The 18,243-nt window shown below is 43.0% G+C and overlaps 1 protein-coding gene across 1 annotated transcript; it reads left to right on the forward strand.

Moving 5' to 3' along the window:
• Positions 1–11,964: 11,964 nt before the first annotated feature.
• Positions 11,965–18,243, forward strand: LOC139416100 (BEN domain containing 7). Its single transcript, XM_071164387.1, has 10 exons — positions 11,965–12,075; positions 13,289–13,366; positions 13,458–13,802; positions 14,088–14,569; positions 14,705–14,812; positions 14,886–15,003; positions 15,125–15,238; positions 15,322–15,366; positions 17,252–17,302; positions 17,400–18,243. The coding sequence occupies exons 1-10, from the start codon at positions 12,006–12,008 to the stop codon at positions 17,456–17,458; spliced, it is 1,470 nt and encodes a 489-aa protein (XP_071020488.1). The 5' UTR covers positions 11,965–12,005; the 3' UTR covers positions 17,459–18,243.

An 18,243-nucleotide genomic window follows, 5' to 3' on the forward strand; every position in this document is an offset into this window, starting at 1 on the left:
AAGTGACGGCTAGAAGGACCATGAGTCATTTAAGACTGTTTAGAAATGTAAGAAATTAGCTTTAGATGCCGCAAAAAATGGGAGGTCCCCAGACCCCCCCACCAAATTATGTTCCCCACACTTCTAAAACCAAAGTTGCGTCCCTGCATACAATGCAACAGTGATGTGTAATCTGACAGCCGGAGAACAGACTAATAAAAGAAAAGAACAGAGGAAGACACCATGGTAATTCCATATACATGTAATTTGATTGTTGTATCGTATGAGTGCTGTATGGTTACACATACAGTACATAGTCAGTGTAAATTTTTCACAAATCATTGCAAAGTATTGTTGGCCTATTGTCCTGCAATTGTGTAGTAACAGAAAGCAATTTCACACTTAATATAGACACATATCAGAATGTCTGATACTTACGACACTGTGTTACAACAGGACTACTTTCTGTTGTTAAATAAAACAAATCCAACAAAACGTGTTGGTTCAACTACCTGAAACCAAAAGCTACTTGTATCAAATTATGATTTGACTGTGCTATAGTCTGCTAAACTATTTTAGCATACTGTAGGAAAACACTATCAACCAGATCTAAAGGAGATCTGAGAACTGAGGAGCTAATAATAGACACTTTCTGCTGTTCAGCTTCTGTTCCATATTACACATCTTCCTGCTCAGACCACATCAAGACAGGCTTGTCATTTAATTTGAAGGATTAATAACCAGTGAGGATTATTTATAGAATAACATAAATCAGGCATATCACTGGTGTATATGGTGTAAATACAACTGAAAAGGTCAACTGGACTACCTCACTCCTATTTTAGATACTATTGAATATGAGACACCATCACTGGCCTACTCAGGGCTGGCCCTAGCTTTTTGGGGGCCCTAAGTGAGATTTGGTTTTGGGGCCCCACACCTCGTGGGTAAAACATTTTAGTAGTCTCCTCTTGACGGTGATGAGAAAATGTTAAGGTTTAAAGTATACAAATTAAAGTTGGTAACCTGCAATTCTACGCATTGTGCCATGGGGTGTAAAGAAAATGTTGTGGCTTTAAAGCTAATTTCATGTAATTCTACTCATTGTGCTATGAGGCAGACAGAACAATTTGCAGTTTAAAATCACATTTCCTACAATTTTACAAATGTTCTTATGGTCATATGTTATCTGAGTGAGAGTGACTAACAAAATCATTGGGGGCCCTCTGGAGGTCAGGACACCTGGGCACATGCCCTGTATGTCTGGTCAGTAATTGGGCTAGGATTACTACAAGGTGTAGATACTGTAACTGGCTAGACTAAACATTAGCTGACATGGGCACATCGAGTGAATGTCAGTAACTGACATTACAAGAGAAAAACTGCTGCACTACCAAATGTAGGAATATATTTTCTAATACTTTCTTTTGCTTTAGGTTGCCCTAGCGGTTTGGGGCCATAAGTGACCGCTTGTCACTTATGCCCAGGGCCGGCAAATCTTTGGAACTGTTAGAAACTATGATTACACCCCAGATCTACTGGAATGAACTGACAGACTTGTGAGTAACTGCTGCCCTCTTCTGGTCTATTCACAGATGTCAAGTACCATAACAAACCAAGTTCCTCATACTTCAAATCAAATCCAATTGTATTTGTCACATACATGTGTTACGGATACCATTATCCTGTGTGTGTATCCTGTGTGTGTGTGTGTGTTTTTTTTCTCTCCTTCTCCCCTCACAGGTGAAAATCATCACTCCCCAATCAGTCAACAATCAACCCATCAATCAGAAGACACACCTCCTCCTGTTTCCTACCCTATCACAGTTCCTTCCCCATGGTTTAAAAACCCCATCATTTGTTTGCTCAGTAGCTCAATCTCTTTGTAAATGCCATGTATGTAGAGCTCTGTGTTTCACTCTCTCGTTGTGTCTTAACCTCTCTTTTGTTTGAGCACCTCCAAATCACTGTCATCACCTGTGAGTATTGTTTTGGTTATGGTGTTTCTTTGTTTGCTAGTGGGAAAAGGGGAAACCAAGACAAGTCGCCCATGGGCATACACTACCCGTAGGTGAACTTTGTTAAATACACTAGTTAGAACTGGGCGGACCACCCACTGTATTTTTGGTTAGTTAGTTAGCTGTTGTTAAAGTAGGCTAGTCTAGCTTAGGGGTGTTTTTGCATATTTGTTTCTTTCCTTGGGTCCAGCTCAGCCCCTTTTCCTGCTCCCCCCATTACCGTGTGTTTATCAAATAAACCTTGAGTTTGACGGTAGATTTCAGTTGTCCTGGTTATTACGTTTACACTTTTACTTTGTCACAATTATAATTTACATGAGTTATGTTACGGGTCTCATTACCATCCCCCCTAGACTGTCGGGCCAAAAGGGATTCGTAACACATGTGTTTAGCAGATGTTATTGCGGGTGTAGCGAAATGCTTGTGTTTCTAGCTCCAACAGTGCAGTAATATCTAACAATTTCACAACAGTACACACAAATCTAAAGTAAAGAAATGGAATAATAAAGAATATATAAATATTTGGCGTAGCAATGTCAGAGCAGCATAGACTAAGATACAGTAGAATAGGATAGAATACAGTATATACATATGAGATGAGTAATTGAAAATATGTAAACATTATTAAAGTGACTAGTGTTCCATTATTAAAGTAGCCAGTGATGATTTCAAGTCTATATAGGGCAGCAGCCTCTAATGTGCTAGTGATGGCTATTTAACAGTCTGATGGCCTTGAGATTGAAAAACAGCTTCTGTCTCTCGGTCCCAGCTTTGACAGGACAACGACCCTAAGCACACAACCAAGACAACACATGAGTGGCTTCGGGACAAGTCTCTGAATGTCCTTGAGTGGCCCAGCCAGAGGCTGGACTTGAACCAAATTGAACATCTCTGGAGAGACCTGAAAATAGCTGTGCAGCGACGCTCCCCATCCAACCTCACAGAGCTTGAGAGGATCTGCAGAGAAGAATGGTAAAAACTCTCCAAATACAGGTGTGCCAAGCTTGAAGCGTCATACCCAAGAAGACTTGAGGCTGTAATCGCTGCCAAAGGTGCTTCAACAAAGTACTGAGTAAAGGGTCTGAATACTAATGTAAATGTGATGTAAGTTTTATTTTTAATACATTTGCAAAAATTGTGGAAAAGGGGAAGGGGTCTGAATACTTTTCGAATGCACTGTACCTACTGTATAGACTTCAAGTCATTGCGCTAACGCTAGTTAGCATTGGCTCACGAAACTAACTTCCTTTCTACTGGAAACGGGCATAAAAAGGGTGTCCACTAGTTCATCTGGCTCCCATAGAGTTGTTTTAGCAACTGGCAGTGCCAAATGACTCCTAGCGTCAGTGCTGATAACTGGTGTTAATTGCTAAGGTATACAATTTTACTCTATTAGAATAGACATTTACTCAGTAAGTGTAAACAGCATCACAACCCCGCCCATAAGTTCAGTTTCTGCGTTCAAATGTCCTTTTCTCGACACAATTGTTGGATCAACAAAATCCTAATTTGTTCCACGACAAGTGAGTTTTAAACAATTAATTCACTGATATTATTTTGCTATTTTAATTTAAATACTTGATACTTGGTTGTCAGACTGCCGTGTGACATAAAAAAGTAACAGTTTTGATTGTGTGTGTGTAGCTAATGTTAGAGTTACTTGCGTTTCACTTTTTGCACGTCTTTGATAGCATGCTAACGTTAGCTAACTAGCTTGCCCCTGTCCTGTGCAGTTAGTCTGCTCCACGTGGTGGTTCCGTGGGCGCGTCTCACTTCAGCACCAGGTTTTTTTTAGCCTCATGCTAGTTTGTTCTCTTTATTTCAGCTGCTTACAAAAATATTGAGGACTAATCTGATTTAAGGTGAGTTGTTTATTTAGCCAAATTATAACTGCATTTTTTTTTTTTATGCTTTTCTTGTTTTTGTGAAAATGTTTCCTGCTGAATGCTAGGCTTAATGCTATGCTAGCTATCAATACTCTTACACAAATGCTTGTGTAGCTATGGTTGAAAACCATATTTTGAAAATCTGAGATGACAGTGTTGTTAACAAAAGGCTAAGCTTGTGAGCCAATATATTTTTCATTTCATTTGCGATTTTCATGAATAGTTAACGTTGCGTTATGGTAATGAGCTTGAGGCTATGATTACGCTCCCGGATACGGGATTGCTCGACACAAGAAGTTAAGGAACATTATTATGACCCTAATAGTGGAGAAGGGTACCTCTCGTATGGAATCAAAACCGTTCAGAGGATTTTGGCTTCATCTGAGAAACGGCCCCCTCAACTATACTATGGAGGACCAACTGCTGAGAGGGAGTCCAGTCCATCCACTTTGCCTACCCTGAGTGAAGACCGGTTTCTCTTGTGAAGCATTCTTCCAATGAAGAAACAGAAGATGAAATTGACCTTTGAGTACAGGAAGAAGATGACCCACGACCCGAGTAAATGCTCCACCCTCCTAACCAAATTTTCACGCTTTCTGGATGTGAAGAGCTTTTAAGACTTAATTATTTTTTTTAAGTTGTATAAATTGCCAGATGCCAGTACATTTAAACAAAAACAACACTTCTGTAATAGTAGTTCAATTAATATGTAGGCTGGCGATTTACTCAACTCTTGAGGTTAAAATGGAATGTTTTGTGAGAAAGAAATTGACTTGCACAAAACACATGTTTTGTTCTTTGTCTTATTTGTTTCAGATTGAATTGGATTTTGTGCTGCTGTTTGGAGAGGGGACATCAGCCAAGTTTTTGGAGAGGTGGCCAACTACATTCAAGCAAAAGATCATCATGCTAAGCAAGACCCTAAGCAAGGCCACTCAGGGAGCTGAACTTCAGGAGCTGATCCAGATAGCAGAATTTGCACTTGATGAGGGAGCTGACGCGAATGCTGATGGTTAGATGATCATAATTTATATTTCAAGTAACTCTGAAATGTTAGTGTCACTGATGATGGAATTTACCATTTTAAATCAGGATCTCTTCTTTGTTTAGGATGGAACGGTGACCTTTCCTCCATCCTTCTCCATTTGATTATTCCTTCATCACAAGGCCGCAAAAGACAAGGCATGATGTCTGCATCCCAAGCTGAACAGCATCTTGTGATATTCCAAAAGGTTTGTATTGGTATTCTTATTCATGGACAGTGCTGCAGCCGTTATGATGAACTAATGATGGTGTTCATTTTTGTTGTCTTTAGGCAGGAACCAGTATCCAGGAGCACCTTGACGCGATTGACCAGAGCCGCCAACCATATCTTCTTGCAGTCGGGACCAGGAAGAGCAGCTTTCATGCTTACTTCATCATCTTGGTGCCTTCGAAGAGCTTTAAGATTCACTTTGTTTTTGGTACTGCTTACAGTACAATGCTGCGCAACATGTACACCTTCATACAGACAACTGTGTACAACATAGACATTGGGAAGGTTAAGGAGACTCCAATGGTTTCTGAGCTCAGAGCTAGACTCCTGCACTAATACCGATTTAAGTTATGATGATATGTTTTGTGTGCCAAGCTAGTCATGGAAGTACCAACTTGCTTGTGAGGCACCTCGTTGATGCATGGAATGTTCCCTGTTAGAACTCTTAGACTAAAATGTGGTCAAGCAGATTAATGTTGTGTATTTGGTACATTTTCAGGCTTTAGGAAGCATTTGAACAGGGCACATTCCAGAGACTATCAAATTGTTACGCTAACTTGGATACTAATACAGCAGTTGATAATCAGCCAAGTCATGCTGATTTTTCCTTCAAGTTCTAGTTGTAACCATGTGGTACCAATATCTAACAAGAACACACTTGATATGTGTGCGTCTGCTATTGCACAACTGCAGGTGTAGGTCAGACGACTAAATAGTTTTGTAACTTCCATGGAAGAAACAGTTCAAGAGAGAGTCAAGCTAAAAGACCGCTCTTACATGTAAATGTATATGAAGAGACATCCTCTCTTTTCTAAAGAGAAAAATGCATTGCAAATTCAACTATTTTATGATGACTTTGACACTGCTAATCCATTGGGATCAAAAAAGGGTATTCACAAGTTGGGAGGTATATACACGCTGCAAAAAAAGAAACATCCCTTTTTCAGCACCCTGTCTTTCAAAGACAATTTGTAAAAATCCAAATTACTTTACAGATCTTCATTGTAAAGGGTTTAAACACCATTTCCCATGCTTGTTCAATAAACAATTAATGAACATGCACAATTAATGAACATGCACCTGTGGAATGGTCGTTAAGACACTAACAGCTTAGAGATGGTAGGCAATTAAGGTTACAGTTATAAAAACTTAGGACACTAAAGAGGCCTTTCTGCTGACTCTGAAAAACACCAAAAGAAAGATGCCCAGGGTCCCTGCTCACCTGCGTGAATGTGCCTTAGGCATGCTGCAAGGGCGCATGAGGACTGCAGATGTGGCCAGGGAAATAAATTGCAATGTCCGTACTGTGAGATGCCTAAGACAGCGCTACAGGGAGACAGGACGGACAGCTGATTGTCCTCGCAGTGGCAGACCACGTGTAACAACACCTGCACAGGATCGGTACAGCCGAACATCACACCTGCGGGACAGGTACAGGATGGCAACAACAACTGCCCGAGTTACACCAGGAACGCACAATCCCTCCATCAGTGCTCAGACCGTCCGCAATAGGCCGAGAGAGGCTGGACTGAGGGGCTGTTGTAAGGCAGGTCCTCACCAGACATCACCGGCAACAACGTCACCTATGGTCACAAACTCACCGTCGCTGGACCAGACAGGACTGGCAAAAAGTGTTCTTCGGTGTCGCGGTTATGTCACACCAGGGGTGATGGTCAGAATCGCAATTATCGTCGAAGGAATGAGCGTTACACCGAGGCCTGTACTCTGGAGCGGGATCGATTTGGAGGTGGAGGGTCCGTCATGGTCTGGGGCGGTGTGTCACAACAACATCAGACTGCCTGCAATGACAACAAGCTCAATCTCAACGCTGTGTGTTACAGGGAAGGCATCCTCCTTCCTCATGTGGTACCCTTTCTGCAGGCTCATCCAGACATGACCCTCCAACATGACAATGCCATCAGCCATACTGCTCGTTCTGTGCGTGATTTCCTGCAAGACAGGAATGTCAGTGTTCTGCCATGGCCAGCGAAGAGCCTGGATCTCAATCCCATTGAGCACGTCTGGGACCTGTTGGATCGGAGGGTGATGGCTAGGGCCATTCCCCCCAGAAATGTCCGGGAACTTGCAGGTGCCTTGGTGGAAGAGTGGGGTAACATCTCACAGCAAGAACTGGCAAATCTGGTGCAGTGCATGAGGAGGAGATGCACTTCAGTACTTAATGCAGCTGGTGGCCACACCAGATACTGATTGTTAGTTTTGATCTTGACCCCACCCCCCTCCCTCCCTTTGTTCAGAGACACATTCCATTTCTGTTAGTCACATGTCTGTGGAACATGTTCATTTTGTCTCAGTTGTTGAATCTTATGTTCAGAAATAAACGCAGTTGACAGTGAGAGGATGTTTCTTTTTTTGCTGAGTATACTTTGAATAATTTTACCCCAAAGTTGAATTACATTTTGGTAAATATTCCCTTATGTGCACTCTTCCATATCAGGACCTTAAAATGCATGGATTTGATTCCATTCTTAAGCCAATAGTAAGTGATTTGAAAGTGCTTGAGACTGAGGGTATTGAAGTTCCCTTCTTCAGTGGTCGTATACATGGCAGTATTGTCCAAGTAACTGGAGATAATCTTGGTAAACAGTGCCTGTTTTGGTTTTGTGGAATCATTTAGTGCTCGTCAGTTGCCGTTTTTGCCTCACTGAGAAAGTGGATTTTCAAACTGTTCTCTGGGGATGACCCAAGAGTGACTTTATGAACAAAACACATGTACCCAGACCATTGTCAGACCATTGTCAAATGCTTCTTAAAGCCTTTGAAATATTTTGCTGGCCTATAAATCATTTTGCAGGCATTTCAAATATTTCGCATGACTTTTACCAAATTTAGCAGCCTATTATTTTTGAAAGGTTGTTTTAGGGCCACGGTAGTAGAGTGCTGTAGTACCTGCGGTTCCCGACAGAGATCATTGCGGCATGGTTGGCATTTTTCATGCTGCAGTTGGGAGCGGGCAATTTTGCGATTCAAATATATTGTTGTCCCGTAGATTATTTGAAAATGTTCGTCTTTCTGCTTTCTATGCGTTAGCCTACCTGTTGTATTAAAAGCACATCTTTGTCAAATTATTCACACAATCAGAATTCGCTGCTTCAAGTTACAGTAAGTAGCCTACCTCTCCTCGTTGGGCGTGCGAGATCAAGTGCCCTAGTATATGTGTGGTCTCAATGAAATAGAGTAGGCTGCCTATGCATGGGCGGAGAAGCACGGGGCAGTTAGCTTTCCTAGGACATTTACTTCCTACGTATGATTAGGCTATAGTTTACTACATTGCCTAGAAATAAATATTTATCACGCATATTTGGATACTGGATGCTGATTGGCTAAAACAGCATTTAGCTGTGTGTGAGACGGTATACCATGACTATGACTGTTTAGGCTTGTCACCTTGATATCGTTGCGCCTTTTCACGTCGATAAAATGGCAACATCAACAATAGTTCGACATGCCGGTGTAGAAAATAAGCCTTTCGATCAACTTCATAGAAACCGAAACAAACTAAATGGGCACTTCCCTGCTTCACTGACTGGTGTGCAGAACATGGGATACATTGTGAGTTTGGGAATACAACTAAAACGGAACCGAACGTCATTCTATGCTACTTTCATGGTTTTGTGAGAAACATGTATGGCGAATAATATAGGATTAGCAGCTAACGTTATGCTGGACTCTGAGCTGGTTTGAACCGACATATCAACGACCCCCCTTAGTCTGGAATGGAGTAGACAGAAGGACACCAAATTCACAACGAGCAACAAACAATGTGTCTGTCGGCGTAATTAAAAAGTTGAGGAAAGAGGGGCTCAACAAAGCTGCCCACCAGTGAACTGATACATATGTAAGTTAACTGTTAACGCTAGCTAGTTAAATCATTCTAACGTACCCTGACAATATAACCGGTAGTGTTGTAGGCCTAACTATTAGTTCACGTTATTTTGTATTATATGTTTCAGGTACACAAAAGACGAGCCGATGGGAGTGACCACCCTCACCTCTGCAAAATACCTGTCCCGTCGCAGATTTAAACAAACCACTGCCTCCGAACCACCGAGGTTCAGAAACTGTCGGATGATCAATGGCGACCCGTCATTCAGGACAGGTGGAGCAGCCCCACCTGTTTTGAGCGACACACTTTATTTTTTATTTTTAGGGGGTGCGGAGCTTGCCTGTTTTGCTTGTTATTTTGGCATTAATATGTTATATCAGTTTGCAAACAATGTAACAAAAAAAAAATGTAATTGAGTTAATAAAGCCGCATACAAACATGGTATCTTGCTTTCTTGCGTAAGGCAGCTCAAAATGCAGGCGTTTCAGCCTAGCGCGGTGCTTTCTGTGGTGGTGTGATTGGCAGTAGAAAATACGTGAACGTCTTAATCGAAATTACGGGTTGCTTCTCCTCAGCGTGTAGTCTTATACCATAATTTGTACATCCCAAATGTCAGTAGAAACCACATTTGTTTCAGCAAGTCTGCCATATCAGCTATGCATTTTTTAAAGGCATTAAATGAGGCTGAATGAACTGTTTCGCTGCCAGACAAGGCTAAGCTGAAAGCCAGGTTTAGCAGTAGGAATGTGTTGGGACTCTGCTGTTGGGACAGCTTTATGTAGGCCCTACCAGTTTGTGGGCACCGTTTGTCACCATTATAATGCAATTCATGTGTTGTGTAGTGGCTTTGCCGCCATGCATCCCACATGTTTTTTTGCGCCATCCAGATATACATGCTAAAATCTCCTGTGCGGTTTCTTGACTATAGGCGCGAGGAATACTCTGTCAAGAGGACACAGATTCGCAATCTCTCTTCAAAGGTACTGGAGGCCAAATCTGGAAGCATTATTCTCAGACAGCACAGCAGCAGCTCCCCCAGCTAAAATAACAGCTTCCATTTCCAGCAGCAAACGATAACATAGGACAATTTTTTTCATTTGTACACAATAAATAGCAACATTCAGATCAACATTAATAAATCATTTGAATGTGTTGGTCACTTTAGAAGTGGCGCTAATGCTCGGTTTTTGCTTACATTTAATGTAAACTTGCTAGCTAGCCTGTGGTTGTTGCATAGTAATGAGACTTTTGTCCGGACTACTTTTTCTGGCGGAATTGATTTATTAAAGCAACATTTTCAATTTAGATGTGTAGTTCCTTCCCATACTGTGTTGGTAACCGGTTTATAAAGGCACCTCGGGTGTTAATGGTATATGGCCTATATACCACGGCTAAGGGCTGTATCCAGGCACTCCCTTTGCTGTGGTAAATAGGCCAAATGCCTTATTGCTTAACAATATAGCCCAGTAATACCGAAATAAAATCGTATAGAAAATAATCGCCATTTTGACTGCCTGTATGTGTCTTGCTTGTGTTTGATATTCTTGCCTAAATATACTGTTACAATAAAGTTTGTATGAACATTATCATGTATTTTGTGTAGGCTACAACATGAGAAAAAATCACTCTTGAGCCATGGAATGCATATATCGAACATGTTGATCATATCTTTAGTGTACAACATGAAGTTTCCCCCTCCGTGTCAATAAGGGGAAGAGGCAGCGGAGCAGTGGGTGCACTGAGCACCTTACTTGGGCACCCAGCTAGCACCAGGACTCAGGCCACACTCGGTTGGGTGAATGCATGATCAGCTGAGAGTCAGCATTGAGTGTCGTCTACTGGACCAACACCATGCCGACTTTGAGGGGGTGGATGGGTAATATTAATAATTAGTATGAATTTATTAATATGACTTTGCATCGGTACACTTCTGACTCCAGAGTGGCGCAGTGGTCTAAGGCACTGCATCTCAGTGCTAGAGGCGTCACTACAGACCCTGGTTCCAGGCTGTATCATAACGGCCTTGATTGGGAGTCCCATACGGCAGCGCACAATTGGCCCAGCGTCTTCAGGGTTAGGGTTTGTCCGTCATTGTAAATACACATTTGTTCTTAACTGACTTGCCTAGGTAAATAAAAAATACAAAAAAAGCACCCGGATTCGACTGATTAAATCAGTTCTGTCTCGCCAGAATAGGGCCACGATTGGGCCAAGTACTTGTTTCTAGCTAGGCAGCAGCTACATGAGAATCACACACGTGCCGAAATATATGTATAATTAGCCACTGTAAATCGGGTTCCAGAAAATCCGAAATCGCAGCCACATCGTTCACCAAAACTCTTACCTAATGTAGCAGGAGCCAACAGTGTTGAACAATCAAATTATAATAATATGAAATTAAGAATGTGTTATTAAGACTGAATAATCAAGTCTTATAAAATAATTTACATCACAAGACAGAACAATACTCTATTGCCAACAGAATATAGAATAGAATATATTGATGTAGCTATTCTAATTTCTCAATCCTATTAATATTTTCAATTGTTATTTAAGTGATAATGCCCGAGAAGCCGCTGTTTGAAGAATATATTGGCACTGGTGTTGTTAGGCTGGAGATGAATCCGGCGTCTCGTGCATTATCTTTTAAGTGTTGACCCTCCAGTCCTGAATATAGCAGAGAACTGGATTGTTGCGACCATCAGGTGGCGCAAAGGCATAGATGTGACGAATTTGTAAGAATTAAGTCATTTATTTATTTACATAGCCAAAAAACGGACAGCCCTCTGAGGACAACCCATTTAAAATATGACTGTGATGAAAAACAATAATTAGTTCCTCAGTTATTATTTGAAGAGCTTTTACAGAGTGAATGTTTGATGGAACTATAAAAGATCTTGAAGGCGAATTTTAACGGAGCATTATTAGGGCAGACGGTCAGTGATCTTCTGTGTGCTGATGCACTGCGCGCTTCGCTTTCTGATGAGGCATCCTCGGCTCTTCAACACACAGATCCTGTAAAGATGGAGTTTAGCGAGAGGAAAAGAAGAAGGAAATCTCAGAGCTTCAAACTGGTCCATGAGCAAGAGCAAGGTAGGGGATACGGGAGACTGCGTGTCTGTCTGTGTGTCTGTGAACGTCTGGCGCTGTGAGCAAGTCAGTGCTACACTGTAAACAATAGGATAGTGATGGCTACGTCAGTACATAGGTATGTACCTGTTATGCATGTATAACTCACTCGTCATGGTTGACAAAAAAGAGATAGGTGAGTGAGTATTTAAAAAAGGAAATTCAACCAACGCAACGAACTAAGAAAACCCAGAGAGCATTTAGGCAGTGGATCAGTGATTTTGTACAGAATATGATTATAATATTATTTTATGTGTTTTACTCTTGTATTTGTCTAGCCTTTAGGGCACTTTTTTGTGAACTAGTGAGAATAATCTTTCTGAGAGCTGAGAGTGTTTTTAGTGAGAAAGATTTCGTCATACAATACCACCCACAGGTGGTGGATTCTGGGCTGAATGGGAGGAGGGTGGAGAATCATTGGTTTACATCACAGCCCACATAATTACCATAGCATAGTGTATGATGTGGGCCTAGACAGAGGAATGCAATGTTTTCATACATACACTGAGTGTACAAAACATTAGGAACACCTGCTCTTTCCATGATAGACTGACCAGGGGAATCCAGGTGAAATCTGATTCCTTATTGATGTTACTTGTTAAATCCACTTCAATCAGTGTAGATGAAGGGGAGGAGACAGGTTAAAGAAGGAAGTTTAATCCTTGAGACATTTAAGACATGGATTTTGTATGTGTGCCATTCAGAGGGTGAATGGGCAAGACAAAAGATTGAAGTGTCTTTGAAAGGAGTATAGGTGCCAGGCACACCGGTTTGAGTGTGTCAAGAATTGCAACGCAGCTGGCTCTTTCACGATCAACAGTTTCCTGTGTGTATCAAGAATGGTCCACCACCCAAAGGACATCCAGCCAACTTGAGACTACTGTGGGAAGCATTGGAGTCAACATGGGCCAGCATCCCTGTGGAATGCTTTCGACACCTTGTAGTCCATGACCCGATGAATTAAGGCTGTTCTGAGGGAAAAAGGTGGTGCAACTCAATATTAGGAAGGTGTTCCTAATGTTTTGTACATTCATTGTATGTCAACCCTCATATGTATATTATCATCAGTCATACAAACATAATTTCATTTATTTTAATGCCATTATTTTGGATTTACACCGAACTACCCTGATTGTACTCTAGATATTACAGATCTCTGGTGTTTTTATTTTCACAGATTTTGACGCAAGGAGTTTTGACAATGCCGTCAATATACATGTCAATGGAGCATCAAAAGATACTGCCATGCCAGAAGGTATGATATTCATGCTCTTTATTTTAGTCAGGAAAAATACACACACACACACACACATCCTCTCTTTCTAACTCCTCTCTTTCCTCCCCAGCCTGGTTGGGTGATGAGGGTGTGGAGATTAAGAGACAGATCACAGGCATGATGCGTTTGCTGAGTGACAAGGCCGGCCGGATGTACCAGCGTGTGGGAGCAGAGGGAAACAGCCTCAAACAGGAGCCCCAGGAGGAGCACCTGAGCTGGGCGCAGCCGGCTGCTTTGCCCCCAGACCTGGAGGACCCCCAGATCAGTGTCTGGAGCTCAGCAGGGGAAACAGAGCCCAGTCCCATGTCTATACCCAATCCAGTCCCCAACGGCCAGGGGTCTGGAAAATACGGCACACGCTCCAAGACCCAGAGGATGCTCAACACAACCACCAAAGGCACAGTCAAAACGAATGGTAATGGGGGGGGGGGGTCTCTTTATGAGGTCTAGGGAGCAGAAGGCCTATCTTCCATCCAGACAATGTCTGCAGAACCAGACAGCCACATCATTATACAGAGCAGTGACATCATAAAGAGGCCTCTATCAGTCCCTGTCTGGTAAGGCAGACAGACAGTGGAGAAGCTTGTGTCATTTACACAGTCAGACAGAGGCATGGGGTGTCAGAGCTGCCTGGGCAAAATGTTTGTCCCATGTAATGACACGTGTGTGTATATGTGTGTGTCTGTGTGTTCCCGTGCAGATGTGGCTCCTGCAGTGGTAGAGGCTCCCTGCTGTATGTGTAACTGTAAGAGCACCTTACAGGCCATTCTACAGGAGCTACGCACCATGAGGAGGCTAATGCAGACACAGAAAGGTTCCCAGGAGAAGCAGGAGCACAGGGTCCCTCCCTGCCCCCCTTGCCCTGTCCCTACAGCTCCGCGTCGCAGACCCCGCAAGAGACGTCCTGTCCACAAGGTTGCTCCACTGAGCGCACCCAGCAAGAGGGCAGCTGTTCCCCCTCTCCCCCCCTCATCCCCTGCCTGTGTACCCCTGGAGTCCGGGGGAAGGAGGGAGAGGGGGAGCAGAGAGCTGGAGAGACCTGTGCACACCCCTGCCTCACCCTCTACCTCCACCTCACCCGAGCTCTCCATTCAAACCCTGTCCATGCAGAACAAGCCCATCCCTGGTGACGACACACACAATCCTAACTATAGACAACCCAAAGGTCTTCAATCCTCAGAGGTATGGTGCACTGTGTGTGTGCGTGTGCGTGCGTGTGTGTGTGTGTGTGTGTGGGGGGGGGGGTAGTGTACTATCAGTCTGTCTGTCTCTGTTGTGGGACGAATATGCCTCTCTTTCTCTCTCTCTCTCCCCCAGAGTGAGGTGCGTCTAGCGGAGGACTATGAGGTGTTTATTCCCAAGGCCCAGCTGGACTCAATCCTGGTCAACTACACACGCTCTGGAAGCCTGCTCTTCAGGAAGTTGGTGGGTCTTATTAACCTTATCACTGGCTTTATTCACTTTATTTATGTTGATTGACACACCATCTTGGTCACAGGTGTGCGCCTTCTTTGACGACACCACGCTAGCTAACTCACTGCCCAACGGCAAGAGGAAGAGAGGTCTGAACGACCAAAGGAAAGGACTGGACCAGAACATTGTGGGAGCCATTAAAGGTAGGAAAGAAACACACCGTGAGAGTGGAGTGGAGTGGAGAGAGATCGGGCATGGAGCGAGAGAGATGTAATATCTACTTGTTTTGTTGGGTTTTCTGTAAATCTCTCGTGCTGTGTCTAGTGTTTACAGAGAAGTACTGCACAGCTCACAGAATAGAGAAGCTGCCAGGCCCTCGAGATTGGGTCCAGATACTACAGGACCAGATCAAACTTGCCCGCAGACGACTAAAGAGAGGTAGGTGTGTGTGTGTGTGTGTGTGTGTTTGTGTGTGGGTTCAGAATGTATCTTACTGAAACTCTGTTGTTTTGTGGACTCAGCAGAGGCTACAGACCCTCAGGACATCTTCAACAGACCGTGCACAGGTACACACATATGCACACACATGACAACAGTCGCTGCACCTGACATTACCCCTTCCCCTCCTTCGCTCACCCATCCGTCCCTTGTTTATGCACCTTGGGTGTAATGGCTCTGTCTTTGGCCGGTATGTTTAAGTGAGGCAATCCCCCTGACATTTGACATTCTCTTCTCAGACTCCCAAAATGTCAGCTAATTCGTTTCACACGGTGCTACTATTTCCTGCTCCTCTCTATTTCAACTTACTCTTTCACACACACACACACTACAATTCTCTCTCCTCTGTCTCCTACGCTCTTTCACCAATCCCTCTACTCTCTTTCTCATGTCTCCCATCTTTATCTCTCTCGCACTCTTTCTTTCTTATTATTTCCCTCGCTCCCTCTCTTTTTCTCTTTTTTTGCCCTCCACATCTGTTTCTGTCTTCCCTCCCTCTCTGTCTACCCTGCTCCTTTCTCCCTCTGTCTGTCGGTAGTTCTCTATTACCTCATCGTGTATCAGTCCAGAAGTTCTGTAACATTAGGGTGGGGGATGTGGACACTGTCCAGAGGATGTACTGAACTGTGTTAGACTGGACTGAGCTCACCCCCTTTAACAGCAGCTCTCATATGAGAACAGCGGTACACTGGAGACTAGCAAACTCTCTACAACAGTAGTCAGTGGTGTAAAGTACTTAAGTACTACTTAAGTAGTTTTTTGGGGGTATCTGTACTTTACTTTTACTTCACTACATCCCTAAAGAAGATAATGTAGTTTTTACTGCAGACATTTCCCTGACACCCAAAAGTACTCTTTACATTTTGAATGCTTAACAGGACAGGAAAATGGTCCAATTCACACACTTATCAAGAAAACATCCCTGCTCATCCCTGCTGCCTCTGATTTGGCGGACTCACTAAACACAAATGCTGCATTTGTAAATTATGTCTGAGTGTTGAAGTGGGCCTTTGGCTATCCTTTTGATACTTAAGTATATTTTAAAACTAATACTTTCAGACTTTTACTCAAGTAGAATTTTACTGGGTGACTTTCACTTTTACTTGAGTCATTTTATATTAAGGTATCTTTACTTTTACTCAAGTATGACAATAGGGTACTTTTTCCACCACTGACAGTAGTATCGTAGTAAATGCTGAACATCTGTATGTTTGCTTCACACAAAACTGTGATACAAATCAAATCAAATCAATTTATATAGCCCTTCGTACATCAGCTGATATCTCAAAGTGCTGTACAGAAACCCAGCCTAAAACCCCAAACAGCAAGCAATGCAGGTGTAGAAGCACGGTGGCTAGGAAAAACTCCCTAGAAAGGCCAAAACCTAGGAAGAAACCTAGAGAGGAACCAGGCTATGTGGGGTGGCCAGTCCTCTTCTGGCTGTGCCGGGTGGAGATTATAACAGAACATGGCCAAGATGTTCAAATGTTCATAAATGACCAGCATGGTCGAATAATAATAAGGCAGAACAGTTGAAACTGGAGCAGCAGCACAGCCAGGTGGACTGGGGACAGCAAGGAGTCATCATGTCAGGTAGTCCTGGGGCATGGTCCTAGGGCTCAGGTCCTCCGAGAGAGAGAAAGAGAGAAGGAGAGAATTAGAGAACGCACACTTAGATTCACACAGGACACCGAATAGGACAGGAGAAGTACTCCAGATATAACAAACTGACCCTAGCCCCCCGACACATAAACTACTGCAGCATAAATACTGGAGGCTGAGACAGGACACAGCCTGAAATCAAACCAGGGTCTGTAGTGACGACTCTAGCGCTGAGATGCAGTGCCTTAGACCACTGAGCCACTCTGGAGCCTAGTTAAATAAAGGTTAAATAAATAAATAGATTTTTTAATGTGGATTGATAACTATGGTGATATCATATTCTTGCAATAGAATCTCTTCAGCTGTCTGGAGAGAGGGAGGAGAGGGAGTTTCTAACAACAGGTAACACCACACACACACACACACACACACAGGTTATAATTAGATAATTTAATTACATTTGATATAACACTGTTTTAATTGAAAATGTGTCCTGTAGGCTGTGACTACAACAAGCCAGCATGTTTGGTTAAGGTGGGGAAGAATGTGACTGATTGATTCCGGTGCTGTGAATCAACAACTTGCAATGAAGATACAACGCACTGTACTTTATGTCTTTGTTGCTCCACTAACTTGATGCGTTGTGCCACTTTAGAAAGTCCATTTTGGAAGATGTATTGTTCTTTTACAGCTATGTCAAAATTGTATTGTGGTTGTAGAGAAAAAAACAGAACAGTGACCAAAATAAGTTGGTCAGTGAAATGTAGTTAGTTTCCATGGACTGCTTTGTTTTACATATGCACACCACATGCACACACACAGACACACACAGAAATACACACACACACACCAGTCTGACCAGTATAGTCTAGGTGGTTCTGCTGGCTGACCAGCAAAGTCTAGCTAGTTATGATGGAAGAGCAGCATGGTCTAGCTGGTCTGACCAGCATGGGCTAGCTGGTTATGCTGGCAGACCAGCCTTCGTTGTGTTTTCACTGGTGACCTACCTGCATTGTGTTTTTGCTGGTGACCAGCCTTCGCTGTGTTTTCGCTGGCAGACCAGCATCTGTTGTGTTTATGCTGGTGACCAGCCTTCGTTGTGTTTTCGCTGGTGACAAGCCTTCGTTGTGTTTTTCGCTGGTGACCAGCCTTTGCTGGGTTTTGGACAGTGGTGATCATTGAAAAACATGCTAGCAGATACCCAGAGACATAAAAATGGTATCCACAAGTTCATCTGACTCTGGGGAAGTAGATAAAGGGGCTCATTGCCAAAATGTTCACGTATCCCTTTTCACGTATCTTGTTCGAAACAAGATTCATGTTAGAAATGAGAGGATCGTCCA

This window comes from Oncorhynchus clarkii, chromosome 1, assembly GCF_045791955.1.
Source record: "Oncorhynchus clarkii lewisi isolate Uvic-CL-2024 chromosome 1, UVic_Ocla_1.0, whole genome shotgun sequence".
In the NCBI taxonomy this organism is placed as follows: Eukaryota; Metazoa; Chordata; class Actinopteri; order Salmoniformes; family Salmonidae; genus Oncorhynchus; species Oncorhynchus clarkii.

What these genes read in the sequence shown, in the direction of transcription:
- LOC139416100 (XM_071164387.1), top strand. Translation starts at nt 12,006, where the DNA reads ATGGAGTTTAGCGAGAGGAAAAGAAGAAGGAAATCTCAGAGCTTCAAA. An exon ending in CCGCAGACGACTAAAGAGAG is followed by an intron (nt 15,239 to 15,321) that starts GTAGGTGTGTGT and finishes TTGTGGACTCAG; the next exon opens with CAGAGGCTACAGACCCTCAG. An exon ending in CTTCAACAGACCGTGCACAG is followed by an intron (nt 15,367 to 17,251) that starts GTACACACATAT and finishes TTCTTGCAATAG; the next exon opens with AATCTCTTCAGCTGTCTGGA.